General features: G+C 48.6%; 1 protein-coding gene across 1 annotated transcript; it reads right to left on the bottom strand.

The window, feature by feature from the left end:
* Window positions 1-9,653: 9,653 nt before the first annotated feature.
* Window positions 9,654-15,340, bottom strand: Stmn1 (stathmin 1). Its single transcript, XM_021160141.3, has 5 exons — window positions 15,259-15,340; window positions 13,511-13,583; window positions 12,848-13,020; window positions 10,489-10,680; window positions 9,654-10,154 (listed from the first exon to the last, which is right to left on the bottom strand). Exons 2-5 carry the CDS (start codon window positions 13,521-13,523, stop codon window positions 10,083-10,085), a joined length of 450 nt encoding a protein of 149 aa, XP_021015800.1. The 5' UTR covers window positions 13,524-13,583; window positions 15,259-15,340; the 3' UTR covers window positions 9,654-10,082.
* Window positions 15,341-23,718: the final 8,378 nt, after the last annotated feature.

The following is a 23,718-nucleotide window of genomic DNA, read 5'->3' on the forward strand; positions in this document are numbered from 1 at the left end:
CAGAGGCAGAGGCAGAGGCAGAGGCAGAGGCAGAGGCAGAGGCAGAGGCAGAGGCAGAGGCAGAGGCAGAGGCAGAGGCAGAGGCAGAGGCAGAGGCAGAGGCAGAGGCAGAGGCAGAGGCAGAGGCAGAGGCAGAGGCAGAGGCAGAGGCAGAGGCAGAGGCAGAGGCAGAGGCAGAGGCAGAGGCAGAGGCAGAGGCAGAGGCAGAGGCAGAGGCAGAGGCAGAGGCAGAGGCAGAGGCAGAGGCAGAGGCAGAGGCAGAGGCAGAGGCAGAGGCAGAGGCAGAGGCAGAGGCAGAGGCAGAGGCAGAGGCAGAGGCAGAGGCAGAGGCAGAGGCAGAGGCAGAGGCAGAGGCAGAGGCAGAGGCAGAGGCAGAGGCAGAGGCAGAGGCAGAGGCAGAGGCAGAGGCAGAGGCAGAGGCAGAGGCAGAGGCAGAGGCAGAGGCAGAGGCAGGAGGCAGGAGGCAGGAGGCAGGAGGCAGGAGGCAGGAGGCAGGAGGCAGGAGGCAGGAGGCAGAGGCAGAGGCAGAGGCAGAGGCAGAGGCAGAGGCAGAGGCAGAGGCAGATGCATCTCTAAGTTTGAGACCTGCTTGGCCTATACATGGTATTCTAGATCAGCCAGAGGCTACAGAGAAACCTTGTCTCAAAAAAAGCCCCTGTGTGTGTGTGTGTGTGTATGTGTGTGTGTGTGATTTAAAATTTTTTAAATGAAACAGATAATAGTGAAAGTTTGTGCTCAGGTCTCTGTCTCCTCCTTATACAGTCTGGGGCTACCAGCACATAGAACAGATATATACTAGTTCATATTTATTTTTATTTTCCTGAGTTCCACCCCATGGTCCACATTTAAAGTGGGACTTTGCACCTTAATCCACCTAATCGATATAATCCCTTATAGATATGTGTGTGCTCAGCAATTCTAGATCCTAGAATCCTAGGGGCTGAATTTGTTGGCCAGCACAGTGTGAGTCAACCAGGAATTCCAGTCAACCGATTCCCGATGCCTCTCATGCCCTGAGCTAACAACCCGTAGACCTGACTCATGTCCCCATGTCCCACAGCCAGCTTTGCCTATCACTGATGTGTGTGGCAATTGCTTTCATTTCAATGAACCCTGGAGCGGAAGACCTGGCTTTATAGGATCAGGACTTCCCGTGGGCTCTAGGCTGTACAGGGCAAGGGCGAAGCCAGGGGTTAGTGCGGAGGCTGTTGCAGCCACCCTGGTAGCTAGCCACAATGCAGGCCAGCAGGGGAGCAGAGGAGGAAGAGGTAAGGGGTGCTGGTTTGTGTCCTAGAACCTGGATGACTTGTTCTTCGACTGTCCCCTCTGCCCTGTGGGACACATGCCAGGCACTCCATAAGCACCAGTGCTCTGTGCTTCATTCCTTCTGACTGGTCTTTGTGGAATACCCACACAGCTCCAGCCAGCCACACCCACTCCTGTCCTCTGTGGTTCCCCGACCTTACCCAACATCCCCACCATCTCCTGGATGGCTTCTTCTTCTTCTTCTTCTTCTTCTTCTTCTTCTTCTTCTTCTTCTTCTTCTTCTTCTTCTTCTTCTTCTTCTTCTTCTCAGCCTCTCATTGACCTGGAACTCACTAAGTAGAGTGCACTTAGGATCTTTCTGCCTCCACATCCCCACCTCGGTTATTTCTAAAAAACCACCAGACCTGGCCTTTCTTTACCTGGGCACTGACTCAAGACTTCATGTTTGGATAGCAAGCATGTTGTCAACTGAGTTGTCTCCTTAAAACAGTTCCTTTTCCTCTGCTAAATATGTTCAATCAGCCGGGCAGTGGTGGTGCACGCCTTTAATCCCAGCACTCGAGAGGCAGAGGCAGGAGGATTTCTGAGTTCGAGGCCAGCCTGGTCTACAGAGTGAGTTCCAGGACAGCCAGGGCTACACTGGGAAACCCTGTCTCAAAAAAACAAAACCAAACCAAAACAAAACAAAATGTACCAAATCCCTGTGGGACCCCATTGTTACCTTCCCTAGGAAGGCTGCCTGTCAGTTGCCTTTTATCCGTCCCCCATACTGGTCCCACCAGTGACCCTACCAGCACCTGTCACACCGCAAGGCCTGGTTACTACACCCTGGTGGACGATATGTGCTGCCTGTGACATGGCCTACATTCCTAGCACTCAGCCCGCAATGAGCTTCTTGCAAACGTGTTTGAGTGCAGGGTGCAGGAGGGCCCTTTCTGGTGCCTGACCATGAGAGCAGTCTGTGTCTACAGCAAGGGGAGGGGGCAAACGAGAAAATGGCTTTTTCCATATGAACAGAAAAGGCTCAGGTGGCAGGTGGAGGAGCACAGCTTCTGGAAACAAAAGCTCTGGGCTTGACTAGCACAGCCATTGTTAGGCAAGAGGCACGCCTTCTCCTTCTTGCTCTGGAATCGGAACAAGAATGCCTCCCCTGGAGAGAATGTGGTAAGGTAGTTGGCTGATAAAGAACGCAGGGAGAAATGTTGTTTATTCGGATTACCTCACCTCCGTGAGGTGAGAGGAGACCCACCCCACCTGGCACATCAAACTCTAGCCCAGAAGGAACTTCTCAAGGGTCAGCTGGGCTGGAACCAGGCCTGCCTTCCAGATGCCACCAGAGGGCGCACTTCTTGAGGCCGGGCTTCTGTGTTGCATGATGTTAAGTCTCCCTCCCTCCCTACACTAGAGTCTGATGCGTAGTTCTGCGGACACTTTCTTCCTTTGGGTTCTGGTGATTGAACCCAAGGCCCTATGCATTCTAAGCACACACTCTAACACAGCCCCAGCCTATTAGTAGTGCTTCAATGACTGAGCAGATAACTTGATAAATGTAGGAATCCCTTACCCTCCCCGACGTTCTTTTTTATGTGCTATATGTCATGTTTTCATGTGGGTATAGACATGTGTGTGTTCAGGTGTACACGCATGTGTGTTCATATTTTTAAAATGACTTCTTTATTTTTATTTCATGTGCATCGGTGTTTTGCCTGCATGCATGTCTGTATGAGGGTGTTGGATTCCCTGGAACTGGGGTTACAGGCATTTGTGAACCGCCATGTAGGTGCTGGGAATTGAACCCCAGGTCTGCTGGGAGAGCAGTCAGTGCTCTTAACCTCTGAGCCACCTCCCTAGCCCCTGTGTGTTCATATTCATGTGAAGGACAGGGGTTGACAGTGGGCATCTTCTTCAACTGTTCTTCATGTTATTATTATAGTATTAGTGTTGACAGGGTCTCACTAGGTAGGTCAGGCTGGCCTTGAACTTAGAACTCTGCTTGCCTCTGCCTCCTAGGTACTGGTTTTAAAGGCTTATACCACCATGCACTCCCCACCAACTTTTTGATACATGTTCTCTCATTAAACTCAGCTCACCAACTGGCTGGACTGGTTAGCCAGAGAGCTGCAGGGAGCCACCTATCTGCCCACTCTCCTTAATCTCCCAGTGCCTGGTTACAGTTGTGCATCAGGCCTGTCTTTTTAATGTGAGTGCTGGATCAAACTCAGGCCCTCCGGCTTACATGGCAGGCACTTGGCTGCCTCTTTGAGCCAGCAGTCTAAATATGTAACTGATTTAATTTGCCTTCTGCAACAGAACCCGGACGGCAAGTCCTTGCTGCTGTGGCAGCTAAATGATATCGCCAAGGCCCAAAGTCATTATCTGTCCCCTGCTTCAGTCACCTTTGTCATGAGACTTTTACCCTCAGAGTCACAAGATGACTGCTGCACACCAGGCATTGTATCTGTTCCAGGCAGGGGACTGGGGATGGCAGAAAGAAGAGGTGGTATAAGCAGAGGCTAGACCAGTGCTCAGGAAAAGCCATGCAAGTCTTTTCTCAGGAGAGAATGGATCAGAGGGGTCTGGCAAGCCTACCATGATGGCCAAATGGAATCACCGAGGGGGATCGGGCAAGAGGAGAGAGCCACATCTGAGATGCTGGATCTGAACAAGAAACGGACCTGGGAACCCAACTTGAGAGCATCCTGAGCATGTGACCCTTGACCCCAACCTCCAATCCCCTGTAAACCATGAGTGGGGATGAGAGTAAAAATGACATCATAAGATTATCTGAGCATTAAGATGGCATGCATAAACTCTTACTTACTGTGAATATATACATCAGTAAGAGTTTAGAAAGCAAGTCATAGCAGGAAAGGAGAGAAAGGAAAGCACGCGAAGACAGCACAGGCCCCCAGGGAAGGAGGGTCAGCAGGGGGGACTGTGGTCCTCTCAGAGGAGACACAGTGTTCAAATGTCAACTTCTCCCTCCAAACTGACTGAGTACTTCTATCCCACCTCATTCTCTAGACCAGGTTGGCCTTGAACTCACAGAGATCTGCCTGCTTCTACTCTCTGAACTCTGGGATGAAAGATGTGCACCACAATGCCTGGCTTACAGATATTTTAAGTTCCAGAAAGAACAGAGAGACTCCCGGGGGGGCTGGACAAAAATCCAGCTGTAGAGATGTCCCAGGGGCTGCTGCAGTGGGCTGTGGGTCCCTTCTCAGTCTAAGAAGACATTTGTCTTCCTGTCAGGGCCAGGCTGAGAAGACCCATGAAGTTGTGGATCAGTCACTGGGGGAAGATGGCAGGCCCCCAGTGTGTTGCTTCTTTAAACTCAGTCCCCAGCGCTTACTGCCAGCTGTAGGGATTATGATGCCGGCAAGAACACCCAAAGCCCTGTACAGCTGCCAGACTGCACCTTGAATCCTATTCTCTGTGACTCAAAAAACAAAACAAAACAAACCCTTTTTGGCTGCTGTATGGAAACTGAACAATCTCTGAGACCATTACTAATTGCTTAAGACAGCTGGCAAGTCGTTTATGTGGCTCGAGGCTCTTCTAAATAAGGAGGGTGGCCTCCACCTAGCACTGAGGGCTACCTCCAGAAGTTGATGTGGGGATTATAGACAAAGGCCCCTCCTCACCTGGGGCAGAGGGACATCTTGCAAACTCTTATGCCTCCATGTTCCAGGATGAGTTAGGGAACCTGTAGCCTTAGACGGAACACCCCAGTGGCCGCTCATCTGTCCCAGTAGTGAACGACACAACCGTGCAGGGAGAGTCCCTAGGTCCTGCTGTGTAATACCGTGCCTTCAAGGATGGTTGCCTCTTCTAAGGACTGGAGAGTAGTAACTGTAATTAAGGTGTCTTATCCTAAGCATTTTCCTGGCAACAAAATAAAAACCACTATGGATGTGTGTGCCTGTGTGTATGTGTGTGTGTGTTTGTATGTGCACACACATGTGGAGGGCAGAGTGTTGCCAGGCCTCTCAGCAGCTGTCCACCTTGCGTTTTGAGACAGGAGTCTCTCACTAAGGCTGAGCTCTTTGAAGCCAGTGCCCCTGCAGGCCAGCAGGTGCACCCGGAGGAGAGAGCTGTGGTGCGCAAGTCCTGCCACTAGGGGGCAGCAGCCACCAGGAGCGGACTGTGGGTGGGACCGAAAGCCAAAGCTTAAGGGTTTTTCAAGAAGCCTAAAATCAAGATTCTTCCGTGCAAATGTCAACTCATGCAGTCATTTAAAACGCAGCACGGGCCAGCAACGTGCCTGAGGACTGAAGTTGGCTGAGGGCCGTCAACTTGTCAGCTTGTGCCTTCAGGTGTAGGAGAATTCCAGTTAAGAGTTGGGCACCTCCAGGGTTAGTTTAGTTGGCAGAGCTAACTCCCCATGGGGTCCACAGGGCAAAGCAGGTGCACTGAGGTAGACTATGGGAGCGGTTATCTAATTCAGCATATCATCTCTACATTTACTTACGTGGATCCTTTGTGTACATGTGTAGGTGCAGGCTGGTGGTTCTGGGGACTGAACTCACACACCTGTATTTACGTGTCTCGCTGTCCCAACAGAATGTCTGTCTGTCTGTCTCTTTATTTGCAGAGATAACAGTTCTGGAGCATCTGGCTCTTCCCACCTGTCTCTTCCCTTGGATCAATCTTGTCTCTTTAGGACTTAGTGGCCAGAGGCAAGGGCCTGGCCAGAAGGCGCTACCGTTTGAAGCCCATTAAACCCTACAACTAAGCTTTAAAAATCTACATGCATGTCTAAAACCTTTTTCTGTGCCTTTTAAAAGTTAGGGCGTCATAAATGCCAGGTTGGCTTCAAAACCACGATACAGCAAAGGATGACAGGAACTTTGGATCCTCCTGTCTCCCAGTATGCGGGCCTGGTACAAGTGTATGCTCTCACAGCTGATGTATATGGTGCTGGGGGTGGAACCAGAGTGGGTTTTACGAATGCTAGGCAACTGCTCTGCCGACTGAGCTCCATCCCCAAGCTCTTACACCTCGTAAGTGCAGAACTGGAGCTTCCACTGATGGTGGGCTCAACCACAAGGATGCGCAGTGTCCCATGTGAGCAGCAGGTGTCAGGAGACCTCATTCTTCTAGAAGTTTCTGGGACCTCAGGTTCAGCTCACTGTGGGGATCCCTGGCATCTGGTCACAGTGAGTCATGTGGTCACAGCGAGTTGGCAGTCTTACCAGACAGAGAGCCAATCTTGGCTTGGCAGGACAGGGCACCTAGGCTAACCTGCATTCCAACAAGGTCCGCAGAGATCAGGCCTTGCCTTTGGCTTATTCTGAATCACAGTTAACACTGAGTCAAGACAGCTGGGTTGTCGGGGAAGGTAGCCACTCTTCTCTCCAGTACACTTAACCACAACGATCCACTGTGAAATTGTGCAGAAGGGAGGGGAGCACTTATGACCTGTTGGGATGGGGCAGAACCTCTTTCCACACACAGAGTAACAAGAGATGGTTGTGAACTGCTTTGAAGGGCGTGGCCCTGGTTATTACACTTAGGGCTTTCTGCTAGCAGAGTTTGGATGCAACAGTCGGGTAATGGGGTATCCAAGTCTAGAAGGCACTGGGCTGCCAGATACCACCAACCCCTTCAGGCAGCCCAGGGCCTGGGGTGGACTCTCTTGCGGGTTCAGTAGGCATGTGACCCAATTCTGGCCGTTCATTTTTCTCTCACCGCATTATTCCCATTCCCTTGTGGGCTCCTGAGTGGTTTTTCTCCTGTTTCCCTGGTCTCGCTGCACCCAGGGAAACCAGCTTGGTCCTCAGTCACACAGACCCCTCTAGAGCCCTCCATACCTTTAACCCTAGCACTCTGGGAAGCAGAGGCAGGCAGATCTCTTGAGTTCAAGGCCAGTCTGGTCTACAGAGCAATTTCTAAGACATAAAGAAACCTTGTCTCACAAAAACAAAAAATGAGATGAAATCTGTGTTCTAACACCTGTCTTTGTGGGGCCTCCACTACTTAGGATAGAGGGACAGCCTCCCAGCACCCACTCTGACAGCCTCTCTACACCTGCCACAATGGCAGGCTTTGTAAGTGTATACTGACTGGTAAGTGCTTTGTCTGGGGCCAGAACTGAGTCTGCTGACATCTCAAAGGGTTCAAGTCCTTTCCCGCCTAAGCTTCTCAGGCCACCCCATTCCTTACAGTTACTTCTAAGTACTTGGCCAAGCCCATGGTTCTTCCCACTCTCGGGTGAGCCATCTACAAACTCACGTGTGAACACAGGCTGAGTGGGGACCCACCTCCTCTTCCTCCTCTCCCTAGCATACAGCCCAGGGTAGAGCACACTTGGAGTGCTTGTTAAAATTATTTTACATCCTCAGGCCTTATTAGAGAAAGGGCCTCAACTATAACCCAGACTGGCCTTTTAACTCCTGGAAGTCCTCTGCCTCCGCCTCTTTAAGTGCTAGGATCATAGGGTAAAACCATGTTGTTGAGGTTTTTTGTTTTGGAAACAGGACCTTGCCTGAGGTTGGCCTTGAATTTTGCAATCCCCCTGCATCTGCTTCCAAGTCCTACTATTGTAGGACTACGTGTGCCATACCTTCTGGTTTAGCCCTCTAAATAACTGTAAATTATTTAAATTCAATGTAACTTTCTTAGGGCGGGCTGGGCAGCAGCAAAGACAGGTGAATCTCTGAGTTTGAGGCCATCCTGGTCTACAGAGTGAGTTCCAGGACAGCCAGGGCTGCACAGAGAAACCCTGTCTTAAAAGGTTCTTTAGCAAAAAAAAAAAAAAAAAAAAAAAAAAACCCTTAGGGTAGGCGATCTCCTTTTCTTCTCAGGATGAGAGGAACACCCATGGTGACAGGCCCTGCCTGGCTACAGTCAATCTACTCTTACCTTACTCAGGGAAGTGCTGATACCCAGCCTTCCAGGTGAGTTCAGAGCCCTGAGGCAGCCAAACACCTAGGCTTAGGCAAAGGCCCTGGCTCCCCTGGGGTGGGCATGTAGCTCGTAGAGTTTACCTTGCGTGTGTGGCACCATTTAACCCCTAGCACAGCATTTTTTAAAAGTACATTATGCAGCTCACGAACCCTCATGACTGTCCTTTGTCTGCATGCCCACTGTTGTCACAGCCAACATTCTCATCCCATCCATGAGAAATGGCCCCCTTTCTGCTTGTCTCTCCAACACAAGTTGTATCAGGCTCACATTCTGACTCCCCATCTGTTCAGTCATGACCATGTTACCCAAGCCAACCTTCAGCAGGTCCTTATCTCATGCGGCAGACACTGGATCCCACCGATGATGAGCGGCGCCACACCCCTTCACATACCTCACCTCACCTCTGCTCAGAAGGAACGAACCACTGTTGTTTATGAAGCTGCCCTTGATTTCGTTTCTATTTGCCCTATGTGACCTCAGCTGTTTCCCAGAACTCCTGCGATGGCCTTCCTTCTGCACAATTTGACATTCAACTCAAGGCACACCGATGCTCAAGCCCAGAAAAGCATCACTCATTGGCCTGTCAGAAAACGACAATTATTTATACAGTGCCAAACAGAGTGGCTCCAGGCATGCTCTCTGCACACTCAGAGCCCCCCTCCCCCAACTGCATCTGTAGGGAACAGGAGGCCCGCTAGGCACCTGGAGCTCCGCTTCTTTATTGAATGGAGACACAGCCTCAGTAGCCTGGGTTGAAATCTTCAATTCCCCAGCGTCCTCCCATCTCTGCTTCCCATGTGCTGAAATTCTAGGCACACACCATTAAGCTTGGTCCCCAAGGCCCTCTCAGCCCTCCTGCAGGCAGGCTCTTGCTGTGGATACTCAGCTTCTAAGAGCTTTATGCAGATGCGAGGGGCAGACAGACTGTAAACAATTAAAGTTATTTCCCAAAAGGGCCAGGCAAGCTGCCCATGCCTTCCCTGAGCTGAGAGGCAGTGTGCTGACCTCAGTGGATATAAGGTGAAGTGTCTGCCTCTCAAACCATGTCTGTCAGTGCTGCTCTCCTGTTCTCACTGTGTCATGAGAACAGCACAATTAGTTCCCTGAGCATTCTGAATCTCAGGATGTCACTTGAAGGAAGGGACATAGGTTGCACCTCTCCTCCTAGCTGTCATATTAAGCAAACAAACCATCAAATATCCGAAGACCTTAAGGACGCCTCTAAACTGTTCTCTGGAAATCACTCTTGCCTGTAAGCAGCCTTTCTAAGGGGAACAAAACACTGCCTGTTTGCACATAAACATCTGAAAGAAAATAACAGCTGAGCTGGGGAAGACAGCAGAACAAAGCCGAGCTTGTGTGAGGACAATCCGAGGGCCTGGGAGCAGAGGACTGGCTGGGTGTCTGCAGCAGCAGGAGGCCACAGAGAAAAGGTCTACGGCCTGTCACTACCTGAACAGAAAGAAGTCACTACCACCAACAGCACTGTGCAGTTTATTAACCATTCAAGTACAGTAGCATCTGGTGAGATTGGGACAGAATTGGGATCGCAAGGTGAACAGATATTCAGCATCTAATGGGTTGGAAGAAGCCACTACGTACTCTTCACAAACGTCTTCCACAGTCAATACAGTACTAGCCATTAACCCAGCACACCGATTGTGCCCGAGTGGAAAAGATGCAACGAGAAAAATAGCTACATTAGAAAGACCAACACTTTAAAAAAGAGTAAAACACTTTCAGTTTCTCCCCTTGAGCCCCTAAAACATCTCACGGTCTGGATCTACCTATACGGTCCTACATCGGCTTCTAGACTATCTGTCAGGAGGGAAAGTAAATGACACTGGCCAGTACAGTCTTTGGATATTTAGGACGGGGTCGGGGAGAAAGTCAGTTCTCGGGACAACTTAGTCAGCCTCGGTCTCATCCGCGGGATCTTTGGATTCTTTGTTCTTTCGCACCTCTTCCACGTGCTTGTCCTGGAAGAAACTGGACGTAAGTGTCATCTGTCCAAAAAATAACTTGTCGAGCCCTGTCCCCTGCCTACGAGGTCCAACACAGCCTCAGTCACACAAACCATGGGAATCACAAACCAAAAATCCCAAGACATCATCTTAAACCTGTTGGTCTCTTGGGCCTGATAACAGCTAAGGCTCCAACTGTTCTTCCAGGGAATATGCACTCATGCTGGGAACTCTACTGAATGCTAAGCCCCAAACTGATGACAAAAAGGAACCAGATATTTTTATCAAGACAGTTTAAGCTGATTCATCCCTGCCTGAAGCTGCTAACTCTCTAAAGCAAGAAACCAACCTTCTCTCGCAAGCGCTCCAGCTTGGCCGCCATCTGCGCCTCCCGGTTCTCTTTGTTAGCCTCCATTTTGTGGGTCAGCTTCTCCTCCGCCATCTTGCTGAAGTTGTTGTTCTCCTCGATGGCTTTCTGGAGCACCTCCTTCTCATGCTCCCGCTTCTCCGCGAGCTGCTTCAAGACTTCCGCCTCGTGAGACTGCAAAAAAAGTTGACAGGCCCCTCTGAAGTACCTTTGGCATTTGTCAAAACTGCAACAGAAATTATTTATCAGGGAAACAGGCAGAAAAAAGGTCCCCTGAAACTAAAAATTCAAGTGAGGAGCTGAAGTACCGGAATCACCAGTTTTCCTACTATGGAAAACTAGCTGTTCGTTCAAAAGCTTGATTTTGAGACAAGATCTTGTGTAGCCCAGGCTAGCCTGGACATCTGTGGAGCAAGGGCTCACCTGGAACCTGACGTACCTGCATCCCCTCCCAGGGTTGGGATTGTAGCTACAGACCACACCAACCTAGCTTGTTCAGATTTCCTTCCAAATTATCTGTTAAGGAAACCCTTAGAAGATTTTGAGTAAAAAATTAAAAATAGTTTTACTTTATTGCTTAAAGTATTCAGGTGACTTGAGTAATAATCTACTTAAGTGCCGGGCACCTTTGACAGTATCTGTCCAGATGAGAGCGTCACTGCGTAGGCAGTTACTGTGTAGTCTGACTATGGAACACAAGGCCTAGCTCTTCTCTCTAGTTATATTGTTTTCTCCTGCTCTACATGAAAGAGCAGGCAGATGACACGCCAGGGTAAATGCTGACATCCTTTTTATTTGTGTTCTGTGACAGGCTCTGACTCTAGGCTGGCCTTGAACTAACAACCTTGAAAATGTGATCTTCCCACTTCTACCATGGCAGCAGAAGTATAGCCCCAGCCAGGCTGGCTTCCAACAGTACATTTAGCTACGGATAATGCTGACCTTCTCATCTCCCTACCTTCACTTTTCAAGTACTAGGATTATAGATTTACCCAGCTTAATCCTCCTCCCTGGAGATGGAAGAGATTTAATGAACACTTACGTAAAAGTCTTTTATAAAAAATGTATTTATATTTTATGCATGTTTTGTTTGCATGTAAGTGCACTGATGTATGCCTGGTGCCTGAGGAGGCCAAAGGCCAGAAGAGGGCACTGGATCCCCTGCAACCTGAATGAGGACTGCTATATGCTGCCACATGGGTGCTATTAATGGAACCTGGCTCCTCTGCAAGAGTGGCAAGCTTTTTTAACTGCTGCTCCTATCTAAAGTTCATAATAACAATACTGTTGCATAGACAGAAATACACGGTAACAGTGGATACCTCTGGGAAATAAAATGACTATAATGGCTATAGTTTCATTTTCCAACTCTTCTATAATTAGTATTTGTTAAACTTTTCATTAGTTTTTTTTTTAATGTGTATGGTCTGTATAAAAACATATGCATATGTGTCAGGCCTTTAGAAACCAGTAGAGGGCATCGGATCCCTTGGAACTAGAGTTGCAGGAGATTGTGAACTACCCAACGCAGGTGCTAGGAACCATTTTAGTCTTCATGAACAGCAAGCCTCCTAACAGCTGGGCCACTTCTCCAGCCTCTCATAAGGCCTTATTTCTTATGTATTTTCCTTTATGCGCGTGGCTGTTCAGCTTGCACATTTATGTGCATATATGTGTTACTTGTGAGTGTGGTACCATGGAGACATGGCAGCAGCTGGAGCCCCTGGAAATGGAGCTGAGTGCTGTGAGCTACCCCGTGGGTGCTGGCAATCAAACATGGACTCTCCGGAAGAACAGGCAGTTTTAAGTGCTGAGCTACCCCTTCGGGCCTCATTAGGATTCAATGATGGTTACTTTATAATGGACTTGAGGAAAAGCTAACGATACCACGTCCCTGGAATTTTAAAGTTTTTATTGCATAGCTCTTTAAAAAAAAGCAAAACTAAGGAAACAAAGGGTCACCCACCACCAAATGTCCTGTTTGGTAAAGAGAAAAGGCGTGAGCTCTGACGTAACACGGGTTTAGCTTAAATTCTGCCTCCAGCACTTACTAACAGGACTTCAGGAAAATGCCTTAATACCATTTTCAAGTCTGTTACCTGAGACAATGGCCACCATGGAGCCTCCATTTATTATGAGAAAGCTCCTGAGGTGAGGAGCTGGCCTGAGAGGAGCTCATTAAACGATGGCTACTGCCTCCTTTAAACCTCTGGCACAAGGACATTTCCTACTTAAGATCACACTGTAGCTAAAATCCTTTCTTCCTTTGTAGGAAAATGAAACCAGTTTGTCTCATTACATTAATAAGTTTCCTGTACCTCCTGTAAATCGTCTGGGTTACCTTGCGTCTTTCTTCTGCAGCTTCTAATTTCTTCTGGATTTCCTCCAGGGAAAGGTCCTTCTTCTTTGGGGGGGAAAGGGGGAAATCGGGGACAGATTCTTTTGACCGAGGGCTGAGAATCAGCTCAAAAGCCTGGCCTGAGGCGCGCTTCTCCAGCTCTTTCACCTGAATATCTGGAGTTGATCAGATGCATGATAAATGAGAAACACCCGGCTTGCTTATTTAAATAAAGGGTTCTATAATTTTCTAAAAAAACCAATAATTCTAAAAACAAGCAGAATGAAAGCTAATGAAAGTGTTTGTAGTAATCGAAGCAAAATACAAATCAAAAGAAATCAAATAACATTTTTTTTTTAAAGCTTAACCTTTTGGACTAACAAATACCATCTTGAGGAGAATTAGTACTTGACAGTCACTCCCTAGGAAACAAAGAATGGCGTGTGTAAAACCCCACAATTTTGCTTTGGATCAAGCCAAAAGTATGAATGGCTGAGATTTCTATATATTCATCCAACTAATAAACATTTCTCAATTGCATTTATATTTGTAAATTAAATTTTGAAAAGAACACAAATGCCAAATTAAAAGCTTAAGGCCTGCACCACTTCCTATTCTAAAGCCATAAGCCCGCCCTGATTTCAGTTTTCTAAATCAATTACCTACCAGAAGATGCCATGTCGAACAGAAGACAAGAGACTGGCTGTACACTCTACACAATCCACTGGCAAGAAAAGCCCTGGAACGATTTTTCAAAGCATGCAATCAATTTCTCCACATTCCTCCTATGTCATCAGCACAAAGGGATCTCAAATCACACCCTTGACAATGTCAGGAAAATCATTATGTGGAAATCAAGAAACATCATTAAAATATCAATCTAGAAACACTGGAACATATTGGGATATTTTCATTGAGTAACGCTGGCAGCAGAAAATCAAATTAAATGATATTCTTCAAAGAAAAAAAAAATCTTGGAATATCAAAACTCAGGGGTTCAATCACAAGGTTGAAGGATTCCTTCCCTTAATGTTTTTGTCCTGCCCAACATAAGATATTCCAGATTCAACCCAACAATGAGATCGGAGCCATCTTAATTCTGTCTACAACTCATTGTGCAATTGAAATACCCACCCCTGCTTTGTCTGTGTCTGCCACGGTGAATAACACCCAAGCTGGCAGCCAATGATATTCAAGTCCTATTGTTCCTAGGGTTTAAGCTACTAGCCTCACAGTGAGAAAATGAAGTTTTATGAACCTCTAGGTTTCTTTTGAGGGCAGGGTCTACTTAGTCCAGGCTGGCCTTAAAATTACAATCCTCTTGCCTCAGCCTCCTCAGGGTAGAGGGGTGGGGTTCAGCCCAGTGGGTTAACACTTAACATTTGCAAAGCCCTGGGTTCCATGTTCGATGCATACATGGGCGGGAGGGGGGGGTGCAGCTTCTGAGTGTTGAGATTACAGACAAGCGCCACCACACCCGCCTGAGGTTTGTCACATTTGATGCCTTATGTCGCAAACATTTTTTTCAACAGTTCTCGAGTACTTTTTTTAAAAGATCACCATTCCTTTAGCCCCGAAGCGTATAACTAAAGGTTCCAAACGCTAGACACTGCAAAAACGAGGCAATGAAAAAAAATGCATTTATCTGTGGCAGAGCACCCAACGCAGCAGACTACACAGCATGGGCGTGGTCCTGGCCCGGGCGGGCAGGCTGGCGGCCCGGGCCAATCAGAACACGCCCTACGCTCCGGCCCCTGGCCCCGCCCCTCGGCTCCCCGCGCCTTTTCGAATCTCCGCGAACCTCTCCACGCTCGGGAGCCCGCGCGCGTGGGCAGCGACAGGATGGGCGGGGCCAACGGTCCTCCGGGGTGGCCCCGCCCCTCTCGGGCTGGCAGCGCGCGGCCGTCTGCCCCCCAACTCCCGCCAAAAACACCTCGCGGACACGCAGCCCTGGGGTGGCTGCAGAGGGCTTGGTCGCACGGTCTCCACCCACTGACGGAGTGCCCAGAGTTGCCCGGGACCACCGCCCCGAAGCCCCGGGAGACCGGGCGGGCGCCGCCCCTCAGCAGCACGAGCGCCCCCAGCCTCGCTCTCCTTCAGACAATGGGGACCCCCGAACAGCCGCGCCCGCCGGGCGGTAGAAGCAGAGGACGGCTCACGCCTCCTATTGTCTCCACGCTCGCACCCGGGGCTAAAGCCCAGCGCTGGCCGCGCCCCCTCCCCTCCAGCCCGCATCCCCAGGGAACAGGGACAAAAGCCAAGGCTCCGCCCGAGCTCCACACAAAAGACCAACGCCCCCCACCCGCCGGGGCTCGGGGTCTCCGCCCCTCTCGTGTGCCCAGTGGGGGACCCGCCGCGTTCCCGGCTGCTCCCCAGCCCGCCGTAGCCTCCGTCTAAGCCAAGCCTGCACCCACCTGCTCGGTCCGAGCCGCCTGGCCACACTCTGAGCACCAACAGACCTGGGCGCGCACAAAAGCGCCAAACAGCGGCACGTGACCCAGACCAGGCGCTCCGCATTGGCTGCGGGTGACGGCACGTGCCGGTCCCGCCCCGAAGCCTGGAGAGCACCGCCTCTCTGGAGAAAAGCATTTCGGGAATTGTAGTCCCGGACAGTGGGACAGGAGGACAATGCTAGGGGTGGGGCACTCCTGGTAGGGGGTCCCTCTAGGTGTTAGCGCGGACTAGCGGGGGTGGGTGGGGTGTCTCTGATCGGAAGAGCATTTGGCCGCGGCCGCAGGACTGAATCGGTTATGGGACTCTCTCTTTAGGAAAACTGCAGGGCGAGGCGAGGCGCAGGGGAGGGGTCGGTCCTAACCTACTTCTTTTAGACCTCGACCGACTGGACTCTTCCTCTACCCAGCCATAGGAGTTTCGTTCGCTCCCTAAGCAGTGTCCCTTTTGATGTCATACCCCTCCGGGTCGCCTAAAACGCCCGAAACCCTGTGACAAGATAGTGCCACTCCACGCCCCTGCACGATCCTCTACCCTCGGTGTCCTATCACGGACACACGGCAGCGTGTCACCTGTAGCGCAACATCGCAGTCCCTAACCCATTTCCTACTGGCAGGTTACGGGCGTGGTCCTTCCCTTGGCCACTTGCATTCTCCCCTTCAGCCTCTCGAGCTGGAAACACTGGGATCTATGCAGGACAGCGGGAGGCTCTGGAATCTGATCTTGGGTTTAACAAAGCCACTAAGCTTAAAGGCAGACTCCATCTGGACTGCCAAAGCCTTGCGGTGACAGGAAAGGGAAGGGAAGAGCGATGGCAGTTCTAGATACACTTTGCTCCTTTTGTTCTGAAAGCACGTGCTCCCTAGAGCGGGGCTGGGCTCTCTTTGAGAATGTAAACAAAAGGAGCCACAAGGTCACGGTTCCCTCTGGCCGGGATAAAGCAAAACTATAGCAGAGACACAAAGGAAATTAGCGTGACCCTGTCTCTCTTAGAACCCTCTTCTCTCTGCTGACCCACGAGGTGGTCATTTCCCCAAAGCACCTGCTCAGAATCTCTTCATTGGGTTTACCATTTTATTAATGGATTTGATCTCTCAAAAGCCAAACCATACATACAACAGCTTCTGTGGAAACAGTCCTAATTTTAAAACAAGCCTACATCTGCTTAACCAATAGGGAAGCACCCGAGATAAAATACAATAGGCATACAGGACAGTGAAAACTGTATTGTGCAGACAACGCACAAAGCAAGCAATTGGCAAAGTACAGTTGCCTGAAATATGCTTATAGAGGCATATTTTCCAGCAATTGCCCTTGCGTGGGGCCAGTCTCCCTCTGCCCCCGCCCCAGCCAGTCTAAGTGGTTCTTGCATAGCATGTGAACAACAGGAGCCAGTTCTGCGCAGTGGAAGGCTTTTCCCTCTCAGAACGTAGTCTCACAATGGCCTGATGCTTCAACTTTCCGAATGGATCCCTGAAGTCATTTTTAGAACTGGACAGGAACGAGGATAAGACCTTTCTGAAAACCGAGAAGCTGGGGGAACACAAATGTGCAGAGACCTCCATAGACACAAGGTCCGGGACCTTCTGAACCAGCACTTTGTCTTGAAGCCTTTGTATTGGATTTGGAGATGTGTGTGCAAGATCCCACCCATGTGATACATTTTTTTTTCAAATACAAGATATGCCACGCAAAAGTCTCATATTTCTATTAATGTTGTGACAGAGGAGAATTAATCTCTCAAAACACTGATTATTTTGAAGCATTTATATCATCCCACCCCACCCCCACACACACCTTTCTCCCTAGAGCAGATGTCTATTTCCATGGAAACCACAGCTAGGAATGGAGTAGATGTTAGAACTCATGTAGGTTTTTTTTTTTTTTTTTATCTTTTTTAGCGATACCCTTTGGCTTCTGGATTTGTGGTTAGATGTCTGCTCCTGTTGACATCTGTGACAAGAGTTTCTCAAGGTTCTCACTGCTGCTTAGGAAGACAGGGGGATGGGATTAAGGTTCCCTCCGGAATGACCTTGTGAATAGAGAGGTGCTTCCTGTGCTACGGAACAATCCTGCTCTGTAGGATGGAATACGGTTGCTTCTCCAAAAGCCAGTTCTCACCAGTGTTCATGGATGGTCTCGGAACTGGGAAGGGCACTAACAGCTTTGCTTCTCCACTTTGGGAAGAGCCACAACCCCCCCTCTCCTCTAACACCAGCAAGATCCCTACCCTCTCCGAGGGGCAGTGAAGGGTTAATGTTTCCTTCTCAGGAGCTGCCTGTCTTTGCCTAGGAGAATTATTTTTTGCTTCTGCTCAGATGGTTTGGTCGGATTGCTATGGGGCCGGCTGTGACTACGGATTAACACCGAGTGAAGTCTAGATGTGGCAGCTGTCCAGCTTATTTGATCTGTGTAGACAGCCAAAGGAGAGGACTTGAGGCTTCAAAGCCCAGCGAGGATGTCTACCCTGATGAAACACACCGCACCGGGCTCTTGTCAGATCTCAGCGATTCCCAGAGAGGCGACAGCCTTTGTTCATTGTTGCTTCTCAGGCCACAGAGGTTGTCTCCCACATAGGCGCCTCTGAGGTCCACTGCTGCTCTTGGGGCCTGTCCTCAGCCAAGGGGTGTCGTGGGAGAAGTCATTTTTATTGTCACTTCTTTATTCCCTTTGTCCCTAATCCTCAGGATCTAGGATCTAATGTGCCTTGTTCTGTTCAAATCCCATCTTTGGGAATATTTCACACACCTGTCTCTATTATTGGACAGAGTCAATGTCTTGTCTTGTTTGAGTGCCCACTACAGAGCCTGATACATGGTGAGGGTCTGGAGGTTTATAGAGAAGAAGAGATAAAAGAGCCCTCTCTCTGGCCCTCAACTTCCTGGACTGTGATGTTAGATCTTCCATCTTGGGAGTGGTGTCTGAGATAGTACACTGAAGCCCTGAGCACAGAGCCTGGCTCAGCCTTGGTGCAGAGCATGCATTAAGCAACAATGCTATAGAGAGGTTCCTTGATGCTAGAAGTTATTGAATAAATGAATGAATGGATGAACGAATATTGGCTTTCACCTTTGGGTTGCAATCGTCCTTACTGGGTAAGACCTCCCATGGAATTACTTTATTTCTGAAACTCTTTGTTTTCTCATCGTGCTAAGGAACAACTAGGGCCTCGCACACAGTAGATGTTAGGGATGGTTTTGTGTACTGCGAATTGAGTTTCTGATTGCTGTGTCCAGAGATCTGGCTACAGTCCGGAGGTTGGCATCATTGTGATATTTGCAGCATCTCCTGTCTCAATGATGTGTAAAGATTGTTTTCTATTACCTCTGAGTGATTAGCTGGGCAGAATCCCAATCAGGGGATCCCAAGCAAAAAGAGAGGAAACAAGAGGAAAGAGACCATGAGGAGTGGCCATGAGAGGGTCACTGTGAAGGATTAGTCATGAGCAGGTGGCCAAGAAAGATAGGAGAGAAGAGAGAGGAGGAAGGAAGATGGATCAGGAAGAGGAGATGGGCCATGAGGATTTGCAATGAGGTCACAACGGGGCTGAACTAGTGTGACATGACTCAGATTCCAGGCAAAGGACCACATGGCTGGGAGCTTTGCAGCTATAGTGTTAGAAATGATGAATATCTGTCCAGCATAATTCCTGCAGCTTGTTAATAAATATATTAGGTCTCTGTGCCTTTTACTGGGAGCTAAATGGACTAGAGCGGGTGTAGAAATGCCCTGGTTTTTTGCTTTGCCCTGCTAAGGATCAAACCTAGGGCCTTCTGCATCAAGGCAGGCAATGAACACACCAGCCTCACGATGGAGTGTGTGTGTGTGTGTGTGTGTGTGCATACACACACATGCACATGTGCATGCCTATTTGGCTCTGTGACTCTCCTCCTTATCTTCCTGAGACACAGACTCTCAGTGAGTGAGAAGTTTCAGCTTTTCTAACTGGCCAATGAGCTTTGATGACCTGTCAATCTCTGCCCATCAATACTGATTCACACACACACACACACACACACACACACACACACACACGGCTCCTTATGTGGATACTGGGGACTCACAGGTTCTCATCCTTGTAGAGGAAACACTCTTAACCACTAAGCCATCTCTTTAGCCCCCATGAAATACGGTTTGGTTTTCTTTGTTTGTTTGTTTTGTTTTGTTTTTTGGGTTTTTTTTTTGGTTTTGGGCTTTTTTGTTTTGTTTTGTTTTGTTTTCAGAAGAACACACTGTATCTTTATTTTCTCTTTTATCTAGTACATACAATAAATGCTAAGTGTTTGGAGTTGTGTATTCAATAAATTCAATAAACAGATAAGCAGTGATATACCAAATATAAGTATTATAAGGATTTTTTTAAAAAGTAAATATCTGTTTAAAATAAAATGTTGTTACAAAAGCCCTAATTGGATTCTAATAAAACAAGGCACAATGTTTAAGGCAAGTGGGTGCTGGGAACCTAACTCTTATATTTTTGGTTGTGAGCCTAGCCTTTAATGGCTGAGCCATCTCTCCAGCCCTTTTTTTGTTTTTTGTTTTTGTTTTTTTGTTTTTGTTTTTCAAGACAGGGTTTCTCTGTGTAGCTCTGGCTGTCCTGGAACTCACTCTGTAGCCCAGGCTGACCTCGAACTCAGAAATCCACCTGCCTCTGCCTCCCAAGTGCTGGGACTAAAGGTGTGCACCACCACTGCCTGGCTGAAATATGTTTTTAAATTCAATTAATTTCTTATGTTCAATAGAAAACATCCATGTGATTTAAAAGTAACACAACGGTGTAAAGATACTTAGCTAGAATTCCAGCACTCAGAATGCAGAGACAGGAGAATTGCAAATGAGGTCAGTCTAGGTATCTTAGCTAGATACTAAGGCCACAGCAACTCTTATAAAGGAAAACATTTAATTGGGGTTGGCTTACAGTTGAGAGATTTAGTCCATTATTGTCATGGTGGGAAGCATGGCCGCCTACAGGCAGACACAGTGCCGGAGAAGGAGCTGAGAGTTCTACACCTGGATTGGCGAGCAGCAGGAAGAGAGAGTGAGCCACTAGGCATGGCTTGACCTTCTGAAACCTCAAAGCCCATCCCACAGTGACACACTTCCTCCCACAAGGCCACATCTCCAATAATACAACTCCCCTGAGTCTAAGGGGGCCATTTTTCATCAAACCACCACACTGGGTCTCACTAATACTGAGACTTTTTCTCAAAGGAAAGGGAGGGGTACCTGGAGAGATGGCTTTCCAGGTAATAGCACTGGATGCTTTTGCAAAGGACCCAGGTTCACTTCTCAGCACGAACATGGCGTTAACAACTATTTATAATACCAGTTCTGGAAATCTGAGGCCCTCTTGTGGGTGATATGGCATTGCATGCAAGTGATACACAGATAAACATGGAGACAAAACAGCAACACGTAAAGAATGTTTTAGGAGGGAGGGCAGAGAGGACTGGCAAGATGCCCCAGGAAATAAAGGTGCTTGCCATTAGGTCTGACAACCTGAGTTCAGTTCCCAGGGCCTACACAATGGAAAGAACTGATTCTCACAAACTGCCCTCTGATACGCATAAACATGGACACATGCACATGCTCACAAACTCCTTTCCAGCTGGGTGGTGATCACACACACATTTAATCTGGGCACTTGGGAGGCAGAGGCAGGAGGATCTCTGTGAGTTTGAGGCCAGCCTGGTCTACAGAGTGTATTCCAGGACAGTCAAGGCTACACAGAAAAACCCTTTCTCACAATAAATAAATAAATAAATAAATAAATAAATAAATAAATAAATAAATATTTTTTAAAAATCTCTCCTCTTCCAGGGCAGCCTGGTCTACATAGAGAGTTCCAAGACACCTAGTACTATAGAGAGACCCTGTCTCTAAATAAATAAATAAATAAATCTCCCCTACTTTTTTGATCTCTAGCTGCCAATTTCTTCATCTCCCTCTCTGCCCACAGTAATCAACTTCCTATGAATTCTAAGTGTCTTTATAGGGTCAGAAGCAAATTTAGAGATATGTATAGATATGTGCTCCTGACCGTTTCCATCCGTGACAACAGCAGTCTGCCCTGACTCTTCTGCGTTTAATTGCTTAGTTCTCACTTGATATATGTCAGGGTCTTACCACTGTTCCAGCATCTAGCATGTCCATGATCTACAGTATGACTAGCCCATGACCTAGTTAAGCCATGTTCACTCCCGAGCCCCCAGGTCATCCCTAGCAACTTGCCATTTCAAACAATTCTGTGGCCAAGGACCCTGTCCACCTGGCATTTCCCACATAGGTGAACCTATCTGCAAAAGACTGGTATTTTAGGGTCAAAGGACAATCCTTTCTAGTATTCAGATAGTGCCAATTGCCTGCTGTGGAAGTGGTACCAACTCAGCACTTACCATTTGGTGTTTGAATTCATTTTCTCAAATTCATTCAAGAATGGTTTGAAAGGCTTTGTCTCTGGAAATTTCAGGCTCCAGGGAAAGAAGGGGGAGGAGAAATCCCACTGAAGTAGTGGCTGCCAGTTCCTCGAGTATGTTAATAACCCATCGAAAGGCTCAGCGAGCAACCGCTGAGCTTAGAACGACTCAGGAGTGATGCACACGCAAGGAGAGATGCTCAGACAGTCAGGCTGCCCAGCCTTAAATGTGATGGAGAAGTGGAAAAGACAGAAAAATGGAGCAGCATGCACGCTATAGAGAGAGGCAGAACTGGAGCATGATGTCAGTGACAGGTGTGAAAGAGGCCTGAGGTGTGTGTGTGTGTGTGTGTGTGTGTGTGTGTGTGATAGAGGCCTGGGGTAAGGAGTGGTTATCCTTATCTGCTGGAGTGTCCTCCTCGAAGGACCACTGTGGACTGTGATGCCTCCAGAGGTCATGTTGTTGTCTGTGGCCCATGCTGCTGCTCCAGGCCCAGATCCATGTGGGCCTATGTCGTCTGTGCCTCTGACTGAAGCCTTGGTGATGTCCTCTGCCTTCGCTGCCTGGGGAGGTGGGGGTGGATGTGGGTGTGAGTGACTTGAAGCGGTGTTGAAGTTCGTGGTTCACATTGCTGCTGAGGGCCAGTTTGTAAAATGATCTTATTCTCTGCTCTAATGTCCTCTCGGAAGCTTACTGCCTCAGTCTGTTAACCTCCGCCTACTCCTGCAAACCTCTAGCTCTGTACAATCTTATCTAGGCTTACAATGTTATTGCCTCTGAGACTTACTGCTGAATAAGCTCACCTTTTCTTGTCCTTTCTAAGGTCTGGCTGGCTGGTTCAACTCAGCTGTTCTGTCTCAAAGTCCTCACCAAGCTGACTGATTCAATCTGGCTTCTCTCTGTCTGGCCTCTGATTTTTTTTTTTTTTTTTTTTTGCTCTGCTTAGCCTCAGACTAACTCTGTCAGTCTGTTCTAATCTTCTGCTCCTTCTTCTCTGGCTTGCTCTGTCTTCACCTGTGTCTAGATTGTTCTCTCTCTGCATCCTCTCCTTGCTCAGCCCCTCCCTGTAAGTAGCGTCCCTTTCCTCTCTCTTCTCCTGAGAATTGGGCATATCCTATTCTGTCAGATCTTTCTCTGATCTGTCACTTTGTCTGCCACTCAATTAGACATGGCTTTCAAATACCGGTGCTTTGTGCTACAAACTAACTTAACCTTCACTGTTTGGGATTAAAGATGTGTGTGCTAAGGAGTCAGCCACACCACAACTAGAAACAGGTTTTTGTTTGTTTTTCAGTAAATAACACAATCTCGGCGGTCACAGAGTGATCAAGTGATACTGAAACAGTCGGTGGCGCTGATATGTCCATGACCCAAGGGCACTCCGATGTCCGAGATCGTTCTGCAGCCTGAATTCTTGCTGACGTCCATGGGCCGTACTGCCACGGGGAGGGCGGGGGGGCGGGGGGGGGCATACTGATGAGAGCTGCCTGAGCTACCACCTGAGGTCAGGGTGACATCCGGTTCATGCTGCCATCGTGGAAGGCCATGCCTGGGTCTGAGGTTCTACTATAACCAGGATCTGTAGCCCCTGCTTCCATCTAGGGCTATGTGGATGTTGGGGGCGGGGCCTGTGTTGTTGTGTTTGTGGTTTGTGCTGTTCATCACCAGAAACCACGTGGAAGCCCATGATCTATGCTTTCGCTCACTGTAAAAGATCAAGGAAGTTATTTTTTGCACTGCCACCAATGACTGCAAAGGTACAGTTGAGGAAGAGAGACCTGGGAGGCTTCTGTGACAACAAAAGTAAAAGCCGAAACAGGAAGCCATCGAAGAGAACTCTTTAAAAAGTGTGATAAGGAATCTGACATCATAGTTTTCCGCCATTGAGAGCCTCTGGCCGGGTGCGTGGGAGGGGAAGGGCTCAGTTCTATTTAAGGGGCAGACCACTGAGCGTTCGACCATGCTCCAGCGAGTAGACAGATAACACAAAGTGGACTTGTCTATTTT

This window comes from Mus caroli, unplaced genomic scaffold, assembly GCF_978045245.1.
Source record: "Mus caroli unplaced genomic scaffold, Mus_caroli_1 scaffold_6, whole genome shotgun sequence".
In the NCBI taxonomy this organism is placed as follows: Eukaryota; Metazoa; Chordata; class Mammalia; order Rodentia; family Muridae; genus Mus; species Mus caroli.

Bases quoted from the DNA above. Each gene is read 5' to 3' on its own strand.
- Stmn1 (XM_021160141.3), bottom strand. The intron at 10,681-12,847 runs GTAACCCAGACG...CTTTTTTTGCAG, and splicing joins CTGCAGAAGAAAGACGCAAG to TCTCACGAGGCGGAAGTCTT. The intron at 10,155-10,488 runs GTTGGTTTCTTG...AGTTTCTTCCAG, and splicing joins TGGAGCGCTTGCGAGAGAAG to GACAAGCACGTGGAAGAGGT.